This window comes from Oreochromis niloticus, linkage group LG10 (genome assembly GCF_001858045.2).
Source record: "Oreochromis niloticus isolate F11D_XX linkage group LG10, O_niloticus_UMD_NMBU, whole genome shotgun sequence".
Taxonomy (NCBI): Eukaryota; Metazoa; Chordata; class Actinopteri; order Cichliformes; family Cichlidae; genus Oreochromis; species Oreochromis niloticus.
In genome coordinates this window covers 6,345,672-6,373,451 of record NC_031975.2, presented here as the reverse complement: position 1 = coordinate 6,373,451, position 27,780 = coordinate 6,345,672, and the positions used below count along the sequence as shown (strand labels likewise).

Sequence of the window (27,780 nt, the reverse complement as noted above, 5' to 3'; positions counted from 1 at the left end):
AAATGAGATCAGTGTGTTAGAAAGATGCGAGCAGTCACATCCACCGAGGCTGAAAATGGACACAAGCAGCTGCTGCGCGAGCCAGCACCTGCACGATCCTGTCACAAATTTTTTAAAAGGAGCTTCACGCATACACAAACACACAATCGTGCTCACATTGTCACTTTGGCATTGTTAAATTTAGCCACAGTGCTTAGCAGGTGTAACAAATGTCTGTGAGCTGAGGCCTGGGAGGTGTTCCCACAGATCATAGACGCAGCTTCTGTGTCTGATTACTTGTCTGCTGTCATGGAGCTGTGCTCTCTGTGTCTATCTCGCTCTCTTTTTTCCTTCTCCCCTTGGCAGCCACAGGGGACCATCACAGCCTTTTTTTTTTTTTTCTGTTTATCTTGTGATTTTTTTTAAAAAAATTTATTTATTTTTTTTTAGTAGCAAGCGGCACAGCCCACCCTCAGATGCATTCTTATTCTTTGCCCAGATAATGCGTCAATTAAGGCCACTAAAAGCTCCTGACCTCAAAGTCCCCAATGATACCACCAAATTGGATTTTAGACTGGGAATGTGTCGGCACCAATAATTCTGCAGAGACTCAGATTGGAAATCTTTCTTTGTCCTCCTGAGACGGGGGGAGTTTTGGAGAAAAACAGGCCAGTATGGAATATGAGAGTGCCTTCCAAATCAAGTTCACTCAGCTACTCTGATTTCAACTGATGTGCTCTTTTGTGCCATATACATTTCTACCTGAATTAAAGCTGGGGTAGGAAACATGTTTTTGGCATCAGTGGTTTTAAAAAAAAATCTAGAATCTAAAATCTAACCTTTCAGCATATGGTGATTTAAGTGGTCTGAGTTGAAACGAGACTCCTGCACCTACTCTGAGATCTGTTTTCATGCTCTAGAAAATATAGGCCACGAGGAGAGACTGGTAGAAGGCAAGTGGTATAAAGGATAAGAAGTAAGATGAATGAAGGACTTTGACATGGGAGAGCACAGCATGAAGCCAAAAGTTATCATTGAGCATATCTCAAACTTCCTCTTTTCAAGTTGTAGGGGTTTTTTTCCATTCTAGATTTTGGCCTGCTGCCTAATGTGTCTCTCTTTTTTTCCCTACCCTCTGTCTCCTTTTTCTTTCTACTTATTGCCTCCGATCTGTCCTGTTCCTCACCTCAGGGGACACCACACAAAGGATGAGATCTGCTCCATTTCCAACCCCTGCAGAATTGGATGCATATGCTAAGAAGGTTGCCAACAACCCCCTCACCATTAAGATCTTCCCCAACAGCGTCAAGGTCCCCCAGAGGAACCACGTGCGCCGTACTGTCAACGGGCTGGATACGTCAGGCCAGCGCTACAGCCCTTACCCTTCCTCTCAGGCCAGTGCCAAGACAGGCCTCCTCGCCATCGTCAAGGTGCCCACTGTCAAAGGCATCCTAAAAGATTTTGACGGCAGCCGGGCTCGCTTGCATCCTGACGTCATCATGAACCCCCCTACGGGACCCTATCAGGTGGCTTCAACCAGCACTTTAAACCACCAGGTGCAGAACCTTCCCCGGCCCCAGCAGAGCTTACCCCTTCCACCGCAGGACCCCCCTCAGACTGTGCATATACCCCTTCCTCAGCAGCAGGTGCACACCCAGAGTCTCAGACAGCCTCCCCCAATGGCCCAGCACCCTCAGGGCCCAGCCAGACTCCAGACTCAGTCCCAGCACCCAGCTCTCGGGCACCCACAGGGGCCACCTACTGTCATGCTCCAGCAGCAGCACCTTCAGCAGCAGCAGCAGCCTCCACCTGGCCTGCAGGGAAGCAGAAAGCTTCCCGATGGCGATGCACCACCTAATGTTACTGTCTCTACCTCAACCATTCCACTCTCTATGGCTGCTGGTCTGAACCAGGGCCGCCAAGCTGACCTGAACACCATCGTACATCAGATCAACCAATTCTGCCAAGCTCGGGCCCAGGGTTCAGGAACCACCTCCATGTGTGAGGGCCAGATCGCCAACCCCAGCCCCATCAGTCGCAACCTGCTTATCAGCGCTTGTTCTAGGGTTTCCATGCACAGTAACCCTGCCACCCCTGGCTTCCCCCCACCCAACTGCATCATTGGCTCTCAAGAAAAAGCCCCAGCCCCAGTGGGAGCTCACCCTCCACCCAGTGTGGCTGCTATGAACCACTTGCCTTCCAACCACACTGATCTCAAGCAGCAGCACCAACTGCAGCAGCACCAACTGCACCCACATCAAAATCAGCAGCAGCAGCAACTACAACATACCACGCAGCAGCAGCAGCAGCAGAAGATGTGCGCTTGGAATCAGCATCAGTTGGCTCATGTGCCCCACATTCAGAATGGGGGGAGCCACCTCTGCAAGCAGCCTTCCAGGGACGCCACCTTCCATTTTAAGGGCATGGGCTACCCTGCAGAGGTGTGCGTGGGTCAGCCTTACTCACTAAAACCTCCCGTAGAGAGGCCCACCCCCTCCCCACCTGTTAACAACAATGGCATGCCCGGCCCCATGGCCCACTACACTAACAGTCACTACTTCCAGTCGCACATTTGGAACAGCAGCATCCTACCCACACCCAACAGTGACAGCTCTGGGTCTCAGGACATAGCCATGCCATTCCACGGTGCAGGCCCAGGAGGGTGCACCACTCTAGACTGTGCCCCCCCTGGGGCTCCCCATTACCGGCTAGGATCAAGCTCCTCCTCCTCCTCCTCGTCCGCCCAGACTAATCTGATGCAAACAGCAGATTACTTGGGTGGGGACTTCCAGACGCCCTATTTCCGCGATCAGAATCTAGGGTTGATGGGCAAGATGCACAGGCCCCCTCTGAGCAGGGTAGGTCCAGAGGTTGGGGATGGCAGAACCGCTCTCATCCAGCACCCAGGGTACAGATAAGCTATGGCCTTGTCTCCACAACTGTTATCAGCACCCTTTGTTTAGTCTTAAGAAAGGAAACACGTGAATAAAACTCAACTCATAACTTAAGCAAATGACTGCTAATGTTAAAGAGGGTAAATTAATATATTTAATGAAGATCAGTAGTTTTTTTGTTTGTTTGTTTAATCTTGCAAGTGATCAATTGCTAATTTTAGGTTTAATGAGGGCTTCTACCTGGCACTTCATACTGTTTATTACCTGCTTTTTTTCCTTGATGATACTTGTGAATCTGTGTGCCTGGATCTCAAGTGATCCTGTGTCATTTCTACTTCAGACCTGCCACTAAAGTTTCCTTATGCATGCTCCTTATGCAAAAGAAAAACAGATCTACTGATAGATTTTTATTTTTTTTTTCTTCCTGTAACAGGACCATGTCAGGAAATTTTTTTGGCTCCGACTAGTTTCATTAAACTCGTTTTCATTTCGATGATTAAACGCAGTCACTTCAGGACAAAAGAGAGAGCGATGACCGTCTTTCGATGCAAAGTCATCAGTTAGTGAAGTCTAACAGAGTCCAGCTGGGACCTGTTCCAGAAAGCAGGTTTAGTTAGTTTGAGTTGATGAGGTTCAGTTTCTTTTTGTTGCAGCTGGATCAGTCAGCTTAGGTAATATTAAAAAAAAAAAAAGCAGTCATCAGTGGAGCCCCGATACCAACATTCACTGACAACGGGTAAATAAAGAGCAAATCTTCCACTTTAAATGGAAATATGAATGTGTGTCAATCTGTCACATTTTTCTTTTTTTTGTTTGTTTTTTTTTGTTTGAAGTTACATTTTATTCAGCATTGCAATAATTTATTCAGCTTGAATTTTACTTATTTTTTTTTAATGGAAGTTGGAATCCTACCTTTTTTTGGCTAAAATATCTGAATAGAACATGGTTGCAACCTGAAGGCTGAAATACAGGCGAAAGCAGCGGAATATTGGAGTATGGATCAAACAGATATGACGGCATTTAATTACTGTAACGTCAAAGTCTGTTGTAATGATTTGCGTGATTTGTAGTAAAAAACTGACTGTACCTTTTAAGACAGCTTTGTTACATTCACTCAGTAGCATATATTGACCTCAGCATGTGTGCATATTTCACATGCTATGGGAACACTTTTGGACTGTCTGCAGTCTGTACTCACAGACTCACTCTGAACTACATGTAGCTTGGTTTAAGAAGCTGGTTTCAGCAGGTACGCAATCATCCTCCCTCAGTCATCTTCACCATGTTATGCTGCTGTGATAAAATAGGATATATCATGAGATATGATATAATACTTGAAGTATGTAAGTTAAAAATGATAGTATAACCAACAAACATGACAAGCTTCATGCAGAGGATTTTTTATTTTTTTATTTTTATTTGTTAATTTAAATAGGGATTGTGCCAATATGCAGTTTAGTGTCGAGAAACTGGTTAAGAACCTGACAGCTGCCTTCCTGTCTACAGAGTTATAAAGGAAGACAGTGTAGCATGCAGTAGATTTTATTCAGATTTAATCTTCCATGTCCACGGATCGCTGTATGTCCAGATCGATAGTCTTGAAAGGAAGAAAGTCCTCGGACAACAAAGTCAATATTCAACCAGAGAGTAACCTAACTCTCAACTCTGCATTCACTGGTGGATAAAAGGAGGTTAAAGAGAACCTGCAGGTTAGAGTCACAGAGTCGGTTATGCCAACTGACTGACCCAGAGTTCCTCATGTCAAAGTTAACAAACCTCAAACTTTGGCTAAATCTGCTTTCTGGAATAGGCCTCAGGCAAAGCTTGCAGTATGCACACGTTCACAGAGGGTTTCTCCTTCTTTTTAAATGTCATTATTTGTATAATAGGATTCTTCAAGATCGATACCTCTCCGTCACTTAAGGAAGTGTGTAATCAGGTTGTTTGTACATATTTAAGTTCCAAGAGGGAGCAAACAAGTTGAAAAAACTTTGATGCTCGGTCCTGCTTCACATGCTGCAATGAATTCAGGTGTTTAAAAAGAAAAAAAAAGAAATAACAGACTGCGTCAGTGCCACATTTGGCAGCGAGATTGTGAAATGTTTGTGACAAGGAAGGTTGTGATTAAATTTACTCCTACCTTTTTAAAGGCGGCCAAAGTCAGGTTAACAAGGACACACTGTTAGGAAGCAGTGCCATTTTTAATGTTCGTGTCCTTTTCAGATCATCTTTGTATCCATGACAAATGCGTTTACTTGAATGTTTGAGATGATTCGTTTTGCAGGTATTGAAAGGCACGGACAAAAGTCTCTGAAGTAAAAGAAATCCGTGTCAGTTCCCCATAGGAACTCACTACACGCCTAGCTAGATTTGTGGTCCCAACAATGGACACCTCAGCGAACTAAATTACGTGTTGTTGCTACTGATGCTGAACTGAAAAGACCAAATTGATCACTTGCAAGATCACTCGGAGGTAAACAAAGCCCGACTTTTAAGTGAAACAGCAAATGCATTGTTTATTTTATTGTACACTGGCTTACCTACTAGACTACTGTAACTTTAAAGTTTAATGATTGTGTGTGAATGCTGCCTGTGTGTGTGTGTGTGTGTGTGTGTGTGTGTGTGTGTGTGTGAGAGAGAGATATATAACGCAATGGCACCCATGTTTTGTTCTCCTAACCCCCTAACGACCCTTAAAAAGCCTTAAGTGTTTGGTCCTTGGACTTTCCTTTGAAAATGAGCATGGTTTAATGAAAACCCCAAATAAGAAGGAAGAGGCAATGGTAAGGATACACAGAAACAGCAATTTTGTTTTGCTTTTCTTTTTTTTTCTTTTGACTTTTTACTTTAATGAAGTTTTGTTGAATAGGCAGAGCAATTCCTTAGATATTCTTTATTATGTAAAGTGAGGAAAATGAGTAATATTTTGTAATTATATATTTTTAGCAATGTGTAGTTTCTGAGCTGTAACATTTTTTTTTCTTCTCCCTCCCCTCCCCACAAAGTTTCAAAGCTTCAGTTTGCAGTTGTGACTATTTATAATACTTGATTTGCTTGTTATTTAAAAATTTATTTTCTTTCTTTATTTCTTGTACTGTTGCTGTGAAATGGAAGAAGGTCCACGAGCCTTTCTTTTCTGTCATTCTGTACGACAGATAAGAGGCAAGAGCGTGAGAGTTGTGCTACTCTTTTTGTAATATTGTAATAATAAAATAAAGTTCTAATTTATGCTTTGAACTCAGTTCGCTTGAACATTAATTTGTGTAAATTAACTGTTGTCATCCTCTGTGACAGTTCAGGTAGCTACACACACGCACATTTGTCTCTCTCATAATCAGCCCTAGAAGCAACTCGGTGTTTCTAAAGGCTTGTCTAAGCCACATATAATTTGTAACTGTGACAGGTAGAGCCAAAGGTGGTGATTGCTACACCAATTGCTGCCGCTTCATGCCATTTATCCAGGCCGGAACAGGAAGTGGAGTAGACAAAGCAAGCTGTGAAATCTGCGGGACTGATCTGGTCGCAGTAGATTTAGCTTGTCTGGCTGTGATGAAAATGGGCCTGGTATAAAGGGCACACAGCGGGAGGGCAGGATCAGCACCTTGGTGAGCGGCATTACTCCATGAAGGTTTTCGAGCGATGCCAGAGGTGCCAGCAGGTTATGGCCTTTGAGCAGAGGATATGCATCCAGTTGACATGCAGGAGCAGCATGTAGAAGAAGCCTCTGGATTAAATTTCTGCTTTAAATGTTTGCTTTAAAATTTCTTTGCTATTTACACAACACTGCTTGGCGTTCAACACTGACAAATTGTGCTGTTTTAAACCATTGTCACTCAAACCCAAAGTGTCCACAAGGTTTTCTTTGGAAGGTGAAACACTGGGGTATCAATCAGTAAAGTAGATTATCCATGTCAGTTAAAATTATTGGGCAAGTAAAACAGCCAGTCAGGCTGAGTAGCCAGAGAGCAGCTCTCTGTTAGACCGGTGTCATCTCTGTGGACTGGTATGGCTGCCACCGCCTACTGCCATCCATGAATAAGCCTCTCCAGCTCCTCCCTGTGGGTAAAGCAAGAAAATGTTAGTGGACTCGAATTACTTTCCTCCCTCACACAAATCCATGAATTCATGTTTCCGCACCTCTTTGTCGCCTCCTAGGTGGGGTTTCAGTGCCTGGCTGCTGGACACGCTCCCAACAGCCAGGATCCTCATCGATTTTGACCAGGTTGTTGTTCCATTTGTTCCAGTTGACTTCCTCCACTCTGAGGAGACAAGAGGACACATGCTCCAATTACTGTCTGCCGTGTGACACATCAATCAGCTGTCAGCAAAATTAGCGAACAACACGGTGTACTGTGCATCAATCGATTGTGCTCACACAGCTGCGTCTTGGATGAACTCTTCAATGCTAAACCTTTGTTTCTCCTTTGTTATTGTGCCTTGATGAAGTTGGCCTTTGCTGCTCACAAGAAAGGCTGATAGAGTGGTGATCAGTTTCATGCAAGGGATTTTATACTCCTCAATATGAAGAATCTTAATGTGAAAACCTGGCCAATAAAGTGAGATAATAAGTCTAATATTACACCTCATACATCATCCTTCCTGTCACCAGGAAACCCGCTACAAACCCACAAAGACTGACACACATGCAGAGGTTCAATCTAGCACAGTTGAACACAAATAATATAGCCAATATCAAAATGTAGCCGAATTTATGACTAATAACTAATAATTATGTATTCAATACCCAAACGTGTTCTTTTCTCCTGTCTTTATACATGTCTGGATTTATCTGCAAGCGAGTTCAAGCCGCAGCTCACTAACAGCCAGTTTCTCTATTTATTTATTTTTTTTGCAGCGACAGAAGCCAACTAGTGCTAATGCACTTTGTAGTGATCAAACTGTAACAAATTTAGTAAGGTTAATGCAACATTTGAACATCATGTCAGCTGAAATAATTCAAAGTTAGACTAAGTTAGATTATATTCATTATTTATGTCAGGCATTTTTAGTCTTTCTTGGACAGGGACAATAATAAAGTAGGGGAAAAGCAAGAATGACACAGGAAATGCAGACCCAAACTTTAGTGTTTTGACATATGAATAAGCTGCTCAACCAAGTGAGCTATAGCAGCGCACCATCAGGATTGTATTTTTCTTTTATTATTTTTTTTTAAATTTTAAGAGAAAAAGCTTTGACCCAACAGGGCCTCTATAACGGGGAACTAGTCAGCAGCTCTTGTGAGGCTGCATTTGGCATCATAGTGCTTTGTGCTAAGTCATCCTGCTAGCAGGTTTCCATGTTCAGCTGGTGTAGTATGTTGGTGTGCAATAAATGCAAAGTGCAGCTGAGGCTGATGGGAATAACAATATTTGACAAATAACTTGTTACCCCTTGAAACACTACTAGGAGAAAACACTGAAGCTCTTTTCTGAGCTGAGTGGTTTCTGTCATATTTCACCTTATCAAACAAAATGACTGGGTGTGCATCAGAAGCTAGGGAAGGTGGTCTCTGCCTGTGCAGCTATTCTTGGAAAAACCCAAAAACTGTTCTAATGGTTATCAAACCTTTATCTTTATTGATGTACTGAGGTGTTGCAACTCATCGTTAAGGAAACAAATGCAGAATGAAATATTTGATTTTGTAATACCACTAGATGAAAACTAAAAGGAACTTCCTGTATTATAATAATACAGGAAGTATAATAATAATTATTATTATCTGCAGCTCTATATTTTGACTCTTGGACTTCATTAGAGTAGCTTTGCATGACTCACAATTCAAGAATAATCCTTATTTATCTTATGCTGGTGCAGCCCCTCAGTTCATTTGTCTCAAACGAGCCATTCACTTTAAGCAGATTTCTTCTGGATTGATGCTCCTAATAAAAGAAAGGCTTTAACAGCAGGTGGGTGTGGCCGCTGGGCTCACTGATGTGCCTGAGACAGCCTTATTAACAGCAAATGTATCATATTTGACACAGCGGTTTTTGATACCTATGTGTGTGTGTGCCCCCCTCCCCCACAATAAAGAAATAAATAAGTATAACCATAAACTATAAATATTTCATGGTTCAGGCTTAAACAGGGTTAAGGATGTCCTGGTTCACTGATATATGGAACTCAAAGTAAAACAGTGAAACTGAGTGTTTGGAGTAAGCCTTGAGCTGCTGGTTCATAGGAATTAATTGTACACGTGCTCATTATTTTAAACTTTTTGCCATGTTTAAACTGAGAATGTACAAGAGCTGCAGCCTTCAGGAAGCTGGGACTTCATTTTGCCCACAGACATCCAACCCTGCCCTATTCCAATATGTCACTGGAAAAAAAATGAGGCCTCTATCTCCATTGGGGGTTAAGGTAAGGGCGTAGCCTTCAAACTGACAGAAACATAAGATGGCGTTGGTTAAAAGCTTAGGTTTTTTATAAAAAAAAGCTATGAAGATGCTGAAATGCATCCCTTAGACCCACAAATGTCAACCCCATGGTGGAACTAGAGTGTCCAGGGCATTTGCATCCCTTTGAAAATGTGTGGCTAACAACTGTGCTGTCACTGAACTGAATAGAAGCCAACCTGAAACACCGCCGGCGGTCCTTTCCAATAGCAGTGTTGAGATTTTTCTCCACCCCACAGCGAAAATAACCCCTCAGGCAACAGGGCAGTCTCTTCTCCATGTCCAGGATAGTGATAGCCCTCTGAAAGCAGTCACATCATTTAAATCACACATACTTCACTTAAACACTCACATCAGCTCTGAACACTCCAACTGACCTGTAGCTTCCAGATGCTGGTGGTCTCATTGGTGAGCTTCTCCACAGTGCGGTTCATGAGCGCGATGAGCATGTTGAGCAGCAGGATGTAGGTAAGTATGATATAGAAGATGAGGAGCACGTAGAAGACCTCTATGTACTTGTAATCCTGGACGAACTCCATGTCGCCCATGCCAATGGTGAACTTGAAGAGCTGCAGGGTAGTGTAGGAGATGTTTGAGAAGGTGGGTTTGACACAATCCTCCTCAGGACCAACAAAGAGAAAACGTGATTTAGTGGTGTTCGTTGTATTCAGCTCTTTATCAGGAGACTTGTCAGCTGTAGGGTCTTTAAGCAGGGTGACCACCGCTGTGATAGGAAACAGGAAGCAGGTTACATCCTCTGTAATATTCTTTTCGTAAAAGAGTTTAGAAATGTAAAAGCACGCAACTTTTAAAATAAAATAAAAAAAACTAATATAATGCCCAAAGTTATATTTTTAAGTCAGAAATCATTTTGTGGACATAGCAGATGTTTTTGTGCAAACCGTTCTCCTTTTTAGAGAGGGTATAATACCTGCTGAAAATCCAAAGAGGAAGACGATGTAGACAAATAGAAAGCGCAGGATGTCACTGAGGATCATCTGCAAACAAGGAGACAGAGAGCCTCAGTGATGGGATCAGTTGCTACTATCTTCTCTGTGGAACTGCGTGGCATGCGAGGGCTACCTTTTGTATCATGACACTGTAGATGCCCATATGCTCGTTGCCCCTGGAGAAGTAGAGAATGTTCACCCAGCTGAGAGCAAGACACAACACCAGGAAGCTGAGGTACTCATCCCTCCCAAACAGGTGGAGCCCAGTGGAGATCAGGAAGAGGACACCCTGCAAAAGACTATCAGCGGCAGCACTGTAATAACTATTAACATGACTGCTGAGGAGTTTTACTGTGCTGTACATCTTCCACAAACCATTTAATTGCAAAGTGTTGTGAATAACTTATTTTTTCCCAAAAGAAGCACAATACCTATAGAAACTATACAACCAGTTTACCAATGTAAATACATACTGGTAGTGTATGTGGCTTACACCACATACACTACCAGTCGTCAGTTTGGACAGACCTTAGCATTTCATGCTTTTTATTTATTTTTACTTCTTTCTACGTTGTAGATACAAACTGAAGACATCAAATCTATGAAGTAAATTATATATGAAATTATGTACCAAAGAAAAAACATAAATAAATAAATAACTCTAAATATGTCTTATATTTTAGATTCCCCAAAGTAGCCACCTTTTGCTTTGGTGACACCACTGCAAACCTTCAGTCATTCTGGAAAATTGCAAAAAGTTTGTGTCCCCAAGTGCAGTTGCAAAAACCATTAAGTGCTACAACAAAACTGGCACACATGAGGACCACCCCAGGAAAGGAAAACCAAGAGTCACCTCTGCTGCTGAGGATAAATTCATCCAAATCACCAGCCTCAGAAATAGCAAGTTAACAGTATCTCCGATTAGAGCAGATTAGAGGTCAAATAGCTGCTAAGAAACACCTACTAAGGAAAAGCAACAAGCAGAAGAGATTTGTTTAAACCAAGAAACACAAGGAATGGACATTAGACTGTTGAAAATCTGTGCTTTGGTCTGATGAGTCCAAATGTGAGATCTTTGGTTCCACCCGCCGTGTCTTTGTGCGACACAGAAAAGGTGAACGGATGGTCTCTACATGCATGGTTGCCACTGTGAAGCATGGAGGAGGAGGTGTTTTGGTGTCGAAGTGCTTTGCAGGTGACACTGTTGGGGATTTATTCAAAACTGAAGGCACACTGAACCAGCATGGCTACCACAGCATCCTGCAGCAACATGCCATCCCATCCAGTTTGTGTTTAGCTGGAGCATCATTTATTTATCAATAGGACAATGACCCCAAACACACCTGCAGGCTGTGTAAGGCCTATTTGACCAAGAAGGAGAGTGATGGAGTGCTGCGCCAGATTGCCTGGCCTCCACAGTCACCTAACCTAAACCAAATTGAGATGGTTTGGGATGAGATTTGACCGCACAGTGAAGGCAAAAGGCCCAACAAGTGCTCAGCATCTCTGGGAACTCCTTCAAGACTGTTTGAAAACCATTTCAGGTGACTACCTCATGAAGGTCATCGAGAGAATGCCAAGAGTGTGCAAAGCATTAATCAAAGCAAAGGGTGGCTATTTTGAAGAATCTAAAATATAAAACATGTTTTGAGGTATTTCACACTTTTTTTTAACTACATAATTCCATATGTGTTCATTCACAGTTATGATGCCTTCAGTGAGAATCTACAATGTAAATAGAAAAACACATTAAATGAGAAGGTGTGTCCAAACTTTTGACTGGTAGTGAACATGCATCATTAAATCACAACAACTGCTGCAGTCATTTGAATCTATTAAAAGGAAATGTTAGTTGTAAAGGGGCTTTAGGTGATTGCTGCACGAATGCAAGTGGCGACTCTGTATCAGGAATAATACTGTATTACAAAGAGGTGAGAAAACTCCACAAGGTGTCTTTAATTTTGAGCATGCCTGCTACTTACAAAAGAATCTCATAATATCCGTCAACCAGCAGGGTCTCCAGCTTTGGTCGTTTCCTCATCATATCTATAATCTAGGGATTCAGATGAGGTAATCAGTCATGTTACTGGACTACAACTTCCACTAGGTGGTGATATAAGAAAGTAGATGTACACAAACACAAAGTTAACTACGTACCCCTATGAAAAAGAAGTAGCAGTTCGCAACTGCTGTCACCAGCCAAGCTAAAATGTACAGGTGATCATTGGTCTTGAGCTTAATGGGAAGTAATGGCTGTGGGGCACAGAGGGAACATCATCCACATTAGCACAGGCCTGTCTGTGATGCTTGCACAGCTCACCTTTTGTGTCAGTCAGCTCACCATGCTTTCTTTCTTATAGTAGGCTAGGAGAGTAAAGATGATCAAGTACACAAGGTAGGACAGGAAGTTGAAGAAAAACATTCCACTGGCAAACCTATTCCACTTTTCTTCAAGCAGTTGGATCAGAGGCTCCGTCTCGAGCATCTCGTGACGGTTCTGAGAGGAGAAAGGAGGAGATCCACGTTTGAGTACAGAACAGCACACAACTACTGCTCTGACTGGTGTCACGATGCTGGGACTCACAGGGATGTCGCTGCCGTAGATCAGTATCTTGAGCACTGAGTTCTCCTCGTATGAGTCCACAGAGGCCAGGTCGTACAGGGAGCAGTGGACGGGCCCGTAAACCCACTCTGTGAATTTACGAGACAAGTGTTTGGTTCCAGGCTCTTGGAACTCTCGTCTTAAGATGTGTGAGAACAGCTGTAGACAAGTGAAAAGGAAAGCTAGAACAAACAAAGTCTGTGAAGGTCTGATCTATTTCTGAAAACCCAGAAACCCACAGATCCCACCAAAACCTATAGTTTCTACCCTGTCAGTGGTAAAGGGAGGCCATACTATTCTTATGGCTCTGCATTTCGTTCTGACTGTAGCTTTTCGCATTTGGTAGTACTCTTAATATCAACCTGCAGTGTTTTACCCCAGTCTTGCCAGTGTGGGCAGCCATTTTGAGAGGTGTCAGGCCCTTCTTGTTCTCAATGTTTTCCAGCTGCACCTTGGGATACAGTCTCGCTGTGATCTTTAGAATACGGTCATACATGCTGACTATGAATTCTGTGTTGCACTTGGAGTTGTCAGCCACCATCACGAGGGCATGCAGGACCGTGTTGCCTTGAGAATCTACCATCTTAGCATCTGCTCGCTGGTATTCATTGTCCATGAGGAAGTCTACCACATCGGGCTGGTTGGTGCAGGCTGCCAGAGACAGGGGCAGCTCACCTGCAGACAAAAATTTGATGATATTTTAAAGTTTTATTCCAGCCTTACTTTTTTTTTTTTTTTTTTTTTTTTTAAATGAAAATCAGGGTGTTGAAAGTGGAAATGAAACACTAAATGTTTAAAGGCTAATTTACATCATGGAGCCCTGCTCTCAAAAACTGACACAGATGTAACTCTTTCTGTGTAACTGGATTTAAAAAAATGTTTTAAGGCTTTAAAACATGTTTAGCGCCATCTTCTGTCAGTACAGAACATTACATCACTGGGTTGGTTGGTTACAGTCAGTAGACTAACATTAGTTTGTGTTAGCTAACTAATAACAGGACCAATAACTCAGGGAAAAATAAGAACACTAAAACAAAAAAATCAGTCTAAAGGGACTATTTTTTTGCTGTCTCCTTTTGTGTGTTGTCCATCCAAACCATTAAAGAGCAACCTGACAAATTTATGCTATCAGTACTGTACAGTACAGTACTGTGCAAAGGTATTACAGGTATTGTATTATAGATATTGACCTATGAATCATTCAAGCATTAAATAGGATACCTAAGTCAAGGAATGAAGTAGTGTTGTGTCAGCACATAGGAGACAACAATGAGCCAATTTTAAATTGTATCTTTAAGCACTTTTTCACTTAGTCTGCTGCAAAAAGAGATCATTTATTCTCATTTCTTTAGTTAAATCTATGAAAAATGCCGAAGATAACAGCTTAACAGACATAAAATACTAATTTTTTTTTTACCACAGGCCTTCAAGGTGGCTGTAGTTAAACCTTTACTCAAAAAGCCATCTCTAGACCCAGCAGTCTTAGCTAATTATATGCCAATCTCCAACCTTCCTTTCATATCAAAAATCCTTGAAAGAGTAGTTGTCAAACAGCTAACAGATCATCTGCAGAGGAATGGCTTATTTGAAGAGTTTCAGTCAGGTTTCAGAGCTCATCACAGCACAGAAACAGCTTTAGTGAAGGTTACAAATGATCTTCTTATGGCCTCTGACAGTGGACTCATCTCTGTGCTTGTCCTGCTAGACTTTGTGCAGCATTCGATACTGTTGACCATAATATCTTATTAGAGCGATTAGACCATGCTGTAGGTATTACAGGTACTGCGCTGCAGTGGTTTGTATCATATCTATCTAATAGACTCCAATTTGTACATGTAAATGGAGAGTCCTCTTCACACACTAAGGTCAATTATGGCGTTCCACAGGGTTCAGTGCTAGGACCAATTCTGTTTACATTATACATGTTTCCCCTAGGCAGCATCATTAGAAGACATAGCATAAATTTTCACTGCTATGCAGATGAAACACAGCTCTATCTATCCATGAAGCCAGGTAACACACACCAATTAGTTCAACTGCAGGAATGTCTTAAAGACATAAAGACCTGGATGGCCGCTAACTTTCTGCTCCTTAATTCAGATAAAACTGAGGTTATTGTACTCGGCCCTGAAAATCTTAGAAATATGGTATCTAGCCAGATTCTTACTCTGGATGGCATTACCTTGACCTCCAGTAATGCTGTGAGGAATCTTGGAGTCATTTTTGACCAGGACATGTCCTTCAACTCACATATTAAACAAATATGTAAGACTGCTTTCTTCCATTTGCACAACATCTCTAAAGTTAGAAATATCCTGTCTCAGAGTGACGCTGAAAAACTAGTTCATGCATTTATTACTTCCAGGCTGGACTACTGTAATTCATTATTATCAGGATGTCCTAAAAACTCCCTGAAAAGCCTTCAGCTAATCCAAAATGCTGCAGCAAGAGTACTGACAGGGACTAGAATGAGAGAGAATATTTCTCCTGTTTTGGCTTCCCTTCATTGGCTTCCTGTTAAATCCAGAATTGAATTCAAAATCCTGCTCCTCACATACAAGGTCTTAAATAATCAGGCCCCATCTTATCTTAATGACCTTGTAGTACCATATCACCCTATTAGAGCACTTCGCTCTCGCACTGCAGGCTTATTTGTTGTTCCTAGAGTATTTAAAAGTAGAATGGGAGGGAGAGCCTTCAGTTTTCAGGCCCCTCTTCTGTGGAACCAGCTTCCAGTTTGGATTCGGGAGACAGACACTATCTCTACTTTCAAGATTAGGCTTAAAACTTTCCTTTTTGCTAAAGCATATAGTTAGGGCTGGACCAGGTGACCCTGAATCCTCCCTTAGTTATGCTGCAATAGACGTAGGCTGCCGGGGATTCCCATGATGCACTGAGTTTTTCCTTTTCAGTCACCTTTCTCACTCAGTATGTGTTAATAGACCTCTCTGCATTGAATCATATCTGTTATTAACCTCTGTCTCTCTTCCACAGCATGTCTTTCATCCTGTTTTCCTTCTCTCACCCCAACCGGTCGCAGCAGATGGCCGCCCCTCCCTGAGCCTGGTTCTGCCGGAGGTTTCTTCCTGTTAAAAGGGAGTTTTTCCTTCCCACTGTCGCCAAAGTGCTTGCTCATAGGGGGTCATATGATTGTTGGGTTTTTCTCTGTACCTATGAAGCGCCTTGAGGCGACTTTTGTTGTGATTTGGCGCTATATAAATAAAATTGAATTGAATTGAATTCAATTGAATTCAATTGAATTCAATTGAATTCAATTGAATCAAAAATCCTTGAAAGAGTAGTTGTCAAACAGCTAACAGATCATCTGCAGAGGAATGGCTTATTTGAAGAGTTTCAGTCAGATTTCAGAGCTCATCAAAGCACAGAAACAGCTTTAGTGAAGGTTACAAATGATTTTTTTATGTCCTCTGACAGTGGACTCATCTCTGTGCTTGTCCTGCTAGACCTCAGTGCAGCGTTCGATACTGTTGACCATAATATCCTATTAGAGCGATTAGAACATGATGTAGGTACAGGTACTGCGCTGCAGTGGTTTGTATCATATCTATCTAATAGACTCCAATTTGTTCATGTAAATTAATTCAGATAAAAATGAGGTTATTGTACTCGGCCCTGAAAATCTTAGAAATATGGTATCTAACCAGATTCTTAGTCTGGATGGCATTACCTTGGCCTCCAGTAATGCTGTGAGGAATCTTGGAGTCATTTTTGACCAGGATATGTCCTTCAATGCACATATTAAACAAATATGTAGGACTGCTTTCTTCCATTTGCACAACATCTCTAAAGTTAGAAATATCCTGTCTCAGAATGACGCTGAAAAACTAGTTCATGCATTTATTACTTCCAGGCTGGACTACTGTAATTCATTATTATCACGAAGTCCTAAAAACTCCCTGAAAAGCCTTCAGTTAATCCAAAATGCTGCAGCAAGAGTACTGACAGGGACTAGAACGAGAGAGCATATTTCTCCTGTATTGGCTTCCCTTCATTGGCTTCCTGTTAAATCCAGAATTGAATTCAAAATCCTGCTCCTCACATACAAGGTCTTAAATAATCAGGCCCCATCTTATCTTAATGACCTTGTAGTACCATATCACCCCATTAGAGCACTTCGCTCTCGCACTGCAGGCCTACTTGTTGTTCCTAGAGTATTTAAAAGTAGAATGGGAGGGAGAGCCTTCAGTTTTCAGGCCCCTCTTCTGTGGAACCAGCTTCCAGTTTGGATTCGGGAGACCGACACTATCTCTACTTTTAAGATTAGGCTTAAAACTTTCCTTTTTCCTAAAGCATATAGTTAGGGCTGGATCAGGTGATCCTGAATTCTCCCTTAGTTATGCTGCAATAGGCATAGGCTGCTGGGGATTCCCATGATGCATTGAGTTTTTCCTTTTCAGTCACCTTTTTCACTCACTATGTGTTAATAGACCTCTCTGCATTGAATCGTACTTGTTATTAATCTCTGTATCTCTTCCACAGCATGTCTTCTATCCTGTCTTCCTTCTCTCACCCCAACCGGTCGCAGCAGATGGCCACCCCTCCCTGAGCCTTGTTCTGCCGGAGGTTTGTTCCTGTTAAAAGGGAGTTTTTCCTTCCCACAAGTGCTTGCTCATAGGGGGTCATTTGATTGTTGGGTTTTTCTCTGTATGTATTATTGTAGGGTCTACCTGACCAACCGCCCCCAACATGTCCGACTGGATAACCGCTGCTCATCAACAATCACAATGAACACCGGTGTACCACAAGGCTGTGTGATGAGCCCTTTCCTCTACTCCCTCTTCACCCACGACTGCAGACCTGCTGATGGTTCCAACACCATCATTAAGTTTGCAGATGACACCACGGTGATTGGCCTCATCAGTGACAACGATGAGGTCGCCTACAGGGAGGAGGTGGATCGTCTGGCTGAGTGGTGCGACACAAACAACCTGCTGCTTAACACCGAGAAGACTAAGGAGCTCATCGTGGACTACAGGAGGAATGCTGACCCACATCCACCCATCCACATTAAGGGGACGGCTGTGGAGCGTGTGAGCAGCTTCAAGTTCCTGGGAGTCCACATCTCCGAGGATCTCACCTGGACGACCAACTGCTCCAAGCTGGTCAAGAAGGCTCACCAGCGCCTCTTCTTCTTGAGGACTCTGAGAAAGAACCACCTGTCCTCAGACATCCTGGTGAACTTCTATCGCTGCACCATCGAGAGCATCCTGACCAACTGTATAACAGTCTGGTACGGGAACTGCTCTGCCTCGGACCGGAAGGCGTTGCAGAGGGTCGTGAAAACTGCCCAGCGCATCGCCGGAGCACCACTTCCTGCCATAAAGGACATCTACAGGAAGCGGTGTCTGAAAAGGGCTGGGAAAATCATCAGAGACCCCAGTCACCCATCACATAGACTCTTCACTCTCCTGCCCTCTGGGAGGCGCTACAGGAGCCTCCGGACTAAGACCACCAGGTACCGGAACAGCTTCTTCCCCACAGCTGTCAGACTCCTGAACTCTGCCTCCTGACATCTGACCCACGTTAAACTCATGGACTGAACATACACACACCCACAACCACTAGCACTTTACCACTACTGTATAGTTCTGTGTAGATAATCATTCTGTACATACGATAATTTTTAACCCCACAACTGTTTATAACTTACATAGTTCACATTCTGTATAACTGTATATCTCAGATTTCTGTATAGTTTTTATTTCATATTTATATCCTGTTCATAGCCTGTACATAGCTTGTACTCACTACAGCCTGTACATACTTATAGTTATAGAATATTCATAACATACTTCACACTGTGTACATTATAACATACCATAATAGACCCATTTCTGTAATATACTTACACATCTCTATTATTGCTAATTTATATTGTAATATATCTATATCACGACTAAAGCACTTTCTGGATGGATGCAAACTGCATTTCGTTGCCCTGTACCTGTGACATGTGCAATGACAATAAAGTTGAATTCTATTCTATTCTATTCTAATATAAAGCGCCTTGAGGCGACTGTTGTTGTGATTTGGCGCTATATAAATAAAATTGAATTGCATTGAATTGAAATTTTTGCATCAACAAGGTGATTCCCAAAGAGCTATTAACCAAGAACTTGGCATATCTCGACATGGTGTGTCCTTAAAAAGTTTGAGGAAACCGGATAAGTGGAGAACAATAGAACTGACTGGCCTAAAAAAATCTGTCTGCAAGAGATGAACAGTATCTGAAAGTCAACATTATGTTTGATTAAATAGTATGGTGTTACATCCATAAGAAAAATGTATCATATGAGACTTTTAAGGCTTAGATAAGTACCGGGGTTATGTAACAGTAGATAGGGATACTATTATCACTAGTCACTCGTGTTTTCCACTAGTTGGTGTCATAGTTAAAAGAAACCTGAGGGTTTCGCTCTTGTTTCTCATTCCAGATTCAAAGCTGTACGGGTCTTTTAATTTACTCACATCTGATTCAGAATTCTGCATTTTGCAAAAGGACACTGAATAAAATACTTGGAAAGGGAGCAGCATGCCCGAAAAAGGACAATCTTCCCCTCTGAAAAACTTGCACACTGTTCATCTATACATATTTGAGTATTAAGTATATATCAAGGAAGCTGGGCCATCATATTGTTCCTTCAAAATAAAAAAATCACACTTCTGCTCTGATGCTAAAAACTACACAATAACCGGATGACTCATTGCATCTGCATATGATCTTTGCGTGAGGAATCTCCCCTCTGCAGCAGCATGTCCTTACCAAAGTAGAAGTAGGGACCCTTGTGTGGTTGGAAGAATTTCCCGCAGGCTCTGGCGTGGACGTCTGCACCTTTGCTCACCAACAGCTTGACATAAAATATACTTCTCCTCTCGATGGCTATATGCAGAGCTGTCTGGCCTGCAGGAAAATGAGTCACATTTATACATGTTCACTGCAGTACTGGAAAAAAAATGCTGGCATAAAGGTTAAAAGAGTTAAAATAAAGCTCCCAGACGCAGAAAATCTGTTACCTTTGTAGTAGCTGTTGGTGTAGGCTGCATTCACAAACTCCTTAACATCACCCATCTTCTCTGAAATGTCGACCAACATATCCACGGTTTCATTCTTGCCTTCTTCGATGTGCAGCAGAGCTTTCATTAAGGGTGTTTTACCGTAGGACTGATCTGTGGATGTAAACACACATCCATGTTGTTAACACACAGGTCACCATGTTGAAGTTGACATGTTGAAGTTGCAGCTGTTGCATTATGGGTCCTCCATCACTCACACAAAGAGTCAGAGAGTTTCTTCATATTTTGGCGCAGGTACTCTTGAAGGCCATCCAGCTTGCTGATATCTCTGCTGGCCACTGCTTCAAACAGTCTGTCACGGTTAAACATCTTGCTGTCTCTCCTGTTATCATGCTGATCTACACCTCGAATCCCTCTATACAAAAAACAAAGCAAAACAGTGTAACACACAGTAGCGTTACAGATGGTTATTAAATCAGCACTTTGGGGCTTGAAAATACCCAGCACCCATCCTATAATGAGTGTTATCTTGAGGCAGACATCATTTTATCACTGCATGGAGGGGCTCACTTGTCAAAGTTGAAATTGAATCTGATCTGAGGTTTCCTCTTCTCCATTTCTTCCTGGTAATCAGTGTCCATAGGTGTCTTGGGGGCCTCCGGGCCCAACCCCAAGGCAGAAGCCAGACCATCTTTCTTAGTCGCCTTTTGCTGCGATCTTTCCTCCTCTGTCCTGTCGTCTGTCTCCAGAGTGAAACCAAACATTTCCGATTTCTTCATTTTTCACCCTTTCCTCCAGTGATCTGTATGGAAATACAACACAGTTATCCATCATCCACATGAAAAGCAACAGAGGTGCTGCAGGGAGCTTTCAATACAAAGTGGGCACAATGCATTTTCTCTAATTTGTAGAGATTATTTTCAAGACAGTTACTGTTTCAGACACTCAGTAACAACCATTTTGTTGGTGTTTTTAAAAAATTATTTTTATTTAAATTGTAATTTATCGGCTTTATGAGCTTTGAGGGGATTAAGTTTGGTAGTCTTTGTGTGCGTGTCTCATTCTGTCTGTAAACAAGACAGATTGAAAATTTTTTATTAAATTCCGATGAAATGTTGTAGAGGTGTAGAGTGGAGTCAATCATCCATTCAAATTTAACTTACATCCATTCAACGTCTTCAAGGTCAAATCAATGAGTTATTGGTCAAAAACTGACAAAAAGGCTCATAATTTCAATTAGGTTCATAATTTCAATACTTACACCTGTGGGGTGTAGTGTCAACATACAGAAAGTACCATAGAAAGATTTAAAATATCATGTCATGTTTGACCTCACCTTCAAGGTCAATAGATTGATCTGAATTTCAAAGTGATAATAATGCTATATAGAGCTATTTAAAACTATATTTCTTTGTTTGTTTGTATTGACATATAGGCATGTAGGGAAATGATGTTTGGGAATCCTACAGATCACGTTACTTTGGACTTCTGACCTCTTCTTCGAGCTCAAAGAAGGTCAAACTTTGCTTAAAAGCTTAAAACTTTGCTGCCATTGTTTGTAATGTCAGCATTTTGCAGGAACTGATATCGGTACATAGCGATTCTCATGTCAAAATTTAACCTCTGACCTCACTTTCACATTTAATCCCAAATGCATTACAGCTTTAAAGAAAGTAATGTCAAGAGAAAGAGCATGAGCTGCTAGTTAGTTACTGATTCCTAGTTACAAGTTGTACAAATCAAACCTATTATCTGTTAGCTTCTCCTACATAATCTTTGCTTACAAAATACAAAACTATTCCCTTAAAAGTGTTTTGGCTGTCTTGGCAGAGATTTGTGCTCTCTGAGTGCTTCTTGTTGAAAAAATAAAAAGAATTTATCGAGCAACTAATCAAGTCCTATTTAGCCTGCAGACATTTGAAACATGAGAAAAAACTGAATAAAATCACTGTACATCCAGATCTGTCACTACAGTAAGTCATCTACAACAACTGGTTGGTTTAGGTTAACAATTTAAAACTGTGTCACTACACACTGCTTGGATTGAATTGGTTACAAACCAAACACTGCCATAAGCCACTGAAAATAATTCAGGTCAGAGCATGCAGCTTGGCTGCATCAGCAGAATCAGAAACGTTTACCACAGGGGCTCATCTCATCCGTCTGTAATGGCGCAGACATAACTTTCAGACATGTGATATTTCCCCACCCAGTGACTAACAAAGGAGTTTTTATTTAAAACACGACTTCCTTGACAACAGTAGAAACACAGCGCTCGATCTGCTAGCTACTTGCTGCTTTGTGGCATAATCAATTGGTTTACAGTGTGGTTACACATTCAGAGTCTAAAAGGATTCCTCCAAAGTTCAGCTGATAGTAAACAGACAATATGTTCTGATGTTAAAGAAAGACATGTCAAGGACCACGGGACTATACAGAAATCTTCTGTGGCTTCTTCTTCCCTTTTTCAGTGGGAAAATGGGGAATTAGTGATTCAGTGGAAACTGTGTTATACCCCATGAACATCATGGGAGGAACACAGCAAAAAAAACAACAACAAAGGGCTGAAAAACAAAGAATAAGAATACTTTCAATCACACAACTGAAATGGGAGTATTTTAAAGAAAGATGTGCTAAGCTTACATGTCTAAAAATGTATTCATTGTTAAACTGCTTTACAGGAACCTCTCCTACGTCATTATGTCCTGGTGTATTATTTATGACTTATTGATCCATGATGCTCAGTAATGTGACCCTGCTCTGTATTCTTACTGAGGCGCAATCTAAACTGTGCAAAACATCCTTTTAACTGTGCGCTCCAACATGCCATCTATATACTAAATAAACAGTGCAACATGCCACAGTAGCACATTCTTCATGACCTAAAGCATTTTTTTATAAAGTGGCAATCAAAACAGTAACAAATCAGCTGACTCACCAAACTTCAATCTTCGTCATCTATACTGATTCCTTTGTTGAAAAAAAAAAATCTGATGTTAATGTCAAAACCACAGACATATTCACACACCCTCAGAGACATGGGCGTGTGAATACTATTGTGTCTCTGAAGATGCCCATTTAGCGTTAGGGGAAATGGGATAGTAGGAGCAAGGCAGAGGGAGATAAGATAGCCCGCCCTTGAGAAAATTAGAGCACTTTACTCCGGGCTTGAGTGCTTAAAAGGATGCTGTACTGACCATTACAGGACATCACAGAATACCACAGAGAATGCAGTGTATTAACTGACCTAACACAACAGATTTTGCCTTTTTTTGATGACTCCAGCAAAGAGGAGCTACAGAGCAGATTGCAGTGTTAAAACAACAATTAAAAGCTTTTATGACCTTTGAATTTATACAAGCTAAATAATCCACTGAAGCACTTAACTGAACAAAAAAACAGGCATGAAGCAGAAGAGCAATGGCATGTTGTCCACAGAAAATCCTCAGAAAATGAAAGCAGAAGTTTCAAAAAGCAGAAACTTACCCCGAAGAATCAAATTCAGAATGCTGAAGGGATGTTTTTTTTAGTCCATAAAGCTGCTCAAGTGGTTCCTGTACGTCTTACATGCCTCTTCGTGTTCTCGATGTGATGTACTTGTGTTTTTTTTAGTGCTGCTCTAGTCGTGTGACTAAATGTGTGGTTGCAGAGCATCTGCCTACCAGTGTGAGCTGTAGCTGCAGAGCTCTCATGAGTCTACTTCCTTTTTTTCACGGTTGAAAAAGATGCACGAGATTGTTATTGTTTGCACAGGGTGGCATAACCAAAAGTGTCACTTGAACCCCCTCAAAACTTTTATCTGTGATCTTGATCCCATTTGTATCTGAGCTTGTCATTCTCAAAGGAGCCTTCATTAAAAACAAAACAGAAATGTTCACAAAGTTAAAACTCTCTTTATTAGCCTGTCTGAGCTCACGCAGGCAGAATAACACATTCAGCAACAGTCGGAGCAAATTCAGTTATTAACACTGGTTAATTTCATGCATAATAGCATCACTATCACGGTGGTTTAATGCAGCATAGTGAGTGAGTGGACACGCTAATAACACAGTGGACTGTGACATCTATATGTGCCTGTGGAAAAAATTGTGTTCACTCGAGTGATTATAGTAAAATATGGTTGATGGCTTTTCGTCTTTGTTTTGCTGCCTGGTCATAAACATAATCTTATCTCCTTAAACCAAATGTCAACATGTATGAGAAGGAATATTTAAAAAAAAAAAAAAAAAAAAAGGACATCCATGAACCATTTGAGTAACAGATATTCTAACTTAAAGGTCAAATTAAGACTCAGTCTCAAGAAGAGGTAAATAAAGAGCAGTAAACATCAGAAAGAAGATTTCCTATGGCTGTTAAGAGGTTAAGAGGCAAGTTAAAGGATACTGTGACGGCCCCCAGGCACTGCGTGTCGCTGTTGTGGTTTTCATGCTGTGCTTTGTTCAGCAGGAGCTGTTTGGAGAAGTAAGCTAAAAGCTCCCTCCTTTCTGCAGCTGGCTCTTTTTTGCTCACTGTCCTGACATGGATTCAGCTTAGCTACAGCATGTGTTCTTATGTTTACTTGTTTTTGCTTTCTACACATGCTGCTCTTCATTTTTTATGTTCTAAAAAAAATGATTTTCTTCAAATTACTACCTCATCATGTCTCCCTCTGTTCTGTAGCATCCTGTTAGACGGACTGTGGCAAACAGGGCTCGTGTTTTTTGCAGTTTAGATTGCTGGAGCAGTTGGTTTTCCATTTCAAAGCCATTTTCCATATGCTCTGCTCTTATAAGGGCACAGTCTGGTTCTCTGGGAGACTGACTTGTGGTAAATAAAAAGTTATGTTACTGTTCTGCTTAAAGTTATGGTCACTGAGCTGTCCTTGGCTTGTGATTCATCAGTTTTTGAGCTTGGCTGGGCCTGCGCCTGGTGTGTGTAAGTCTGTATAAGGTGCAGCTGCTGTTCTGTTTCTGTTGGGCTGTAGAGTGGATTCCCTCTGGAGTCTGCTGGGGGAGGGGGTGTGTGTGGTGTCAAAAGAGGTTGTCTTGGAGGCACATCCATGGCTGCAGGTGTTATCGACAGTTCTGGCTGCTTCACTAGGCTTGAGGATTTCAGTGCTCAGGTTTCTGACACAACTATCAATAGGTGATTCAAATTGTTCAGGGCTCAAATTTTTTGGGAAAGACCTGCCTGCTTGTTGCTGGCTGCCAGGGACGGAATTAAAGTCATTACTAGGTTTAGTCTGCGTGAGATGGTATTTGGTCACACAGTGCCAGGACCCATAAGTCTGCTTTGGGATTCTGTGGTACAGCCTGAACCCCATTAAGATAGTCAGTCCAGTTCTGGATTATAAAAATAAAGCATCTTAATATCCCAAAGCCAAAGTACACCAGTTCGGTCCTGGTGAGCATGTTTTAGCTCTGCTGCAATTTGTTAGCACTTCATTTCAGGGCACTTTACGGTCCCTTCACCATTCAAAGTTCTGAGCAGAACTATTTGTTTTTTGTTTTGTTTTTTAAACTTATTTTTGTCATAATCCGCTTAAACCCCATTACATCAGGGTGTCCCAGTCCTGTAAAACTGGGAAAGGCATACCACAGCATGGTGGGAAGCCTGGATTCACCGGGACATGAGGGTGATGGAGTAAACCCACCCAGTGAAAGCCTGCTGAGGAAGGACCTGTAATTTGGAAGCTTGTTCACAGAGCTGTCTGTCGTCATCAATGATTATTTGTTTGTTCAAACTCAAACACATCTAACAAAGCATAGCATTGATGTATGTGACACAACCAATTCACTGGCATCTTTAGAGTTTCTGGGGAAAAAATGACAAGGTGACGGAGAAGCAAATTCAGTATATGTTCATCAATAGTATTGTGAACCTTCATCTTCAAGCTGGGCTTCTCCCTGATTGTTGGTGGATACAGCCAACGAGTCCTCAGTTCTGTACCGATTACTGGAAAGTGGGGGGACTAAGCCAGATCCTTATCCACTACCATGTATGGAAGATTGCGGGAACAGGGTGGGCTCAGCCGAGGTTGTCAGTAAACTTGATGTACTGAACGGTTGCTATCAAATTCCCCTAACAGAGCAAGTGACACGTAAGCCTTTATCACTCCTTTTGGCCTCTTCTCTACTGCATGATAAACTTTGAGTTGTGTAATGCAACAGCAACTTTTTATAATCTGATGCATCTGGTTACATCTGGAAAAGATATGTTGATGTGATCTACACTGACAACATGTGCACCACGTCCGGAAACTGATCGACTGCGTGAGACAAACTTGACACGTAGCTTGGCTAAATGTGAGTTTGCTAGGGCATCTATTACCTACCTGGGAAAGTAGATAGTGGGACAAGGATAGATTCAACCCATACAAGGTAAAGTGCGGCATTGCTTCAACCTCACAAGAAAAAAAAGGGATTAAATGACCTATGAGATATTTCACTAAGAAATTTCACTCGTACAGTAAAATTATTATGTCAGAGAGAGACACACCGCCTCTAGTATGAGCTTTGCAATATTCTGAAGCTCATGTTGACTCTAGTGTGCCTCTCGTCTATACAGATCACAATCCATTAGATTTAAACTCGTGTTGTCCAAATCGCTCACTAATGCATTGGACAGCCATCACATCAGGGATTTGATGGGGTTTTTTAATACATTTTTTTTTTTTTGCCTTTTTCTGGCTTTATTAGACAGATACAGTTGGTTAGGTTGACAGGAAAACGGAGGGAAAGAGAGAGGGGGAAACATGTGGCAAAGGTCCACGGACCAGACTCAGACCCAGGCCGGTCACTCTCAGCCATGTGGCATATGGTCGCCTGCTCATCCAACTGAGCTAAACCAGCGCCCAGGGATCTGATGTTTTGTGATGCTTTGTCAAGAGCAACTTATTCTTGAGACTATACTCAGTTTTCTGGTAGCTTTCCAGCTCCTTCATTTTTTCCAGCCTACTCTTCAAGGGCCTCTTCCAAGCGCCAGGTTTCCTGAGTTATAGAGTGGAGTTAGCACTGACTGGGGAGGTCGTTGCAGTAAACCTGGTGAGCATGATACAACAGAGTGTGGTTGAAAATGAGACGCTGTAACTGAGTAAAATTATTTTATATTCACTAGTGTAAATGGGAAGAAAAAAGGCAATTTGGATTCAGCTGGTGTCTAGGAAGAGTGTGACAACCCCCAGCCACTAGGTGTCTCTGCTAGGGTTATAGTGCTGCTATTTGGAGAAGTAACTGGCTGCATGAGCTGCACCTGGGCCAAATGATTTTGAGTATAACGGCTTTTTGTTTTGAGGTTATTGGGGGGGTTCCTTTCTACACATGCTTCTCTTAATTTATTTCCTGTAAAATAAATTATTCTTTACTAGTTACTCGTCTAGTCGCCCTCAGTTTTGAGCCTGTGAGCCAGGTTGTGATGGTATAATAAAAAAAGAAAAATAAGGCTCAGAAGGAGTTGACGAGCAATGTGAGAGAGTCTACACTGAAACAAACACCCAGGTCTCTCTCATCATTCTCCTCACAAACTATAGTGTATGAATGAAAAAAAAAAAAACAGGTGCTAAAAATGAAAAAATTACCTGGATAAAGTGCATTAGGAGGTTAGCTGGGTATCTTTAGGCTTACCTCTGGATTTCTGCTATCACGACAATGGTTCAATTTAAACCAAGCATGGATCACCCTGGTAATCTGCGCTTCATGATCAGACTAAATTCTGATCAATCAGTGTGTTAGAATAAATCTGTCATTGTTGGATGCAGACAGGAACACAAAGACCAATACAGACATTTTCATAGTTCAGTCATAGCAGTGTGATGGAATGAATCCCTTCACTCCCCTGCACAGATGAACTTTCCTCATTCTTCTGCCCGACACATAAGTTGAAAGCAGCTCCGCTTGTTTACTTTGGACAGACTAAGCATGTATCCCTAAAACAAACAATATATGTTATGG

General features: G+C 41.8%; 2 protein-coding genes across 8 annotated transcripts in view; one reads left to right on the top strand and one right to left on the bottom strand.

Moving 5' to 3' along the window:
• fam222ba (family with sequence similarity 222 member Ba) overlaps nt 1-5,381 on the top strand; it is a 35,420-nt gene extending 30,039 nt beyond the window's left edge. For all 4 annotated transcript variants that reach the window (XM_005460865.4, XM_003456135.5, XM_005460864.4 and 1 more), the window contains one exon: nt 1,171-5,381. In XM_005460865.4, the coding sequence (XP_005460922.1) occupies nt 1,171-2,897 (1,727 nt within the window). In that variant the 3' untranslated portion in view covers nt 2,898-5,381. The remainder of the gene's footprint in view (nt 1-1,170) is intronic.
• Nucleotides 5,382-5,591: 210 nt separating this feature from the next.
• Nucleotides 5,592-23,526, bottom strand: trpv1 (transient receptor potential cation channel, subfamily V, member 1). Of its 4 annotated transcripts, none has more exons than XM_013264666.3 (17): nt 23,339-23,526; nt 22,791-22,822; nt 20,423-20,654; nt 20,110-20,267; nt 19,853-20,005; nt 19,602-19,739; nt 13,194-13,492; nt 12,800-12,976; nt 12,557-12,712; nt 12,373-12,468; nt 12,198-12,268; nt 10,349-10,514; nt 10,197-10,263; nt 9,643-9,989; nt 9,445-9,566; nt 7,011-7,132; nt 5,592-6,929 (listed from the first exon to the last, which is right to left on the bottom strand). In XM_013264666.3, the coding sequence occupies exons 3-17, from the start codon at nt 20,629-20,631 to the stop codon at nt 6,850-6,852; spliced, it is 2,361 nt and encodes a 786-aa protein (XP_013120120.1). In that variant the 5' UTR covers nt 20,632-20,654; nt 22,791-22,822; nt 23,339-23,526; the 3' UTR covers nt 5,592-6,849. The 4 variants fall into 4 exon arrangements, with proteins under 4 accessions (XP_013120120.1, XP_013120119.1, XP_005460918.1 ...); XM_013264665.3 differs by lacking the exon at nt 23,339-23,526 and adding an exon at nt 23,100-23,298; XM_005460861.4 differs by lacking the exon at nt 23,339-23,526 and adding an exon at nt 23,240-23,275.
• Nucleotides 23,527-27,780: the final 4,254 nt, after the last annotated feature.

What these genes read in the sequence shown, in the direction of transcription:
- trpv1 (XM_013264666.3), bottom strand. Translation starts at nt 20,631, where the DNA reads ATGAAGAAATCGGAAATGTTTGGTTTCACTCTGGAGACAGACGACAGG. An exon ending in ACTATAAGAAAGAAAGCATG is followed by an intron (nt 12,469 to 12,556) that starts GTGAGCTGACTG and finishes TGTGCCCCACAG; the next exon opens with CCATTACTTCCCATTAAGCT. An exon ending in GACCGCCGGCGGTGTTTCAG is followed by an intron (nt 7,133 to 9,444) that starts GTTGGCTTCTAT and finishes TTGTCTCCTCAG; the next exon opens with AGTGGAGGAAGTCAACTGGA.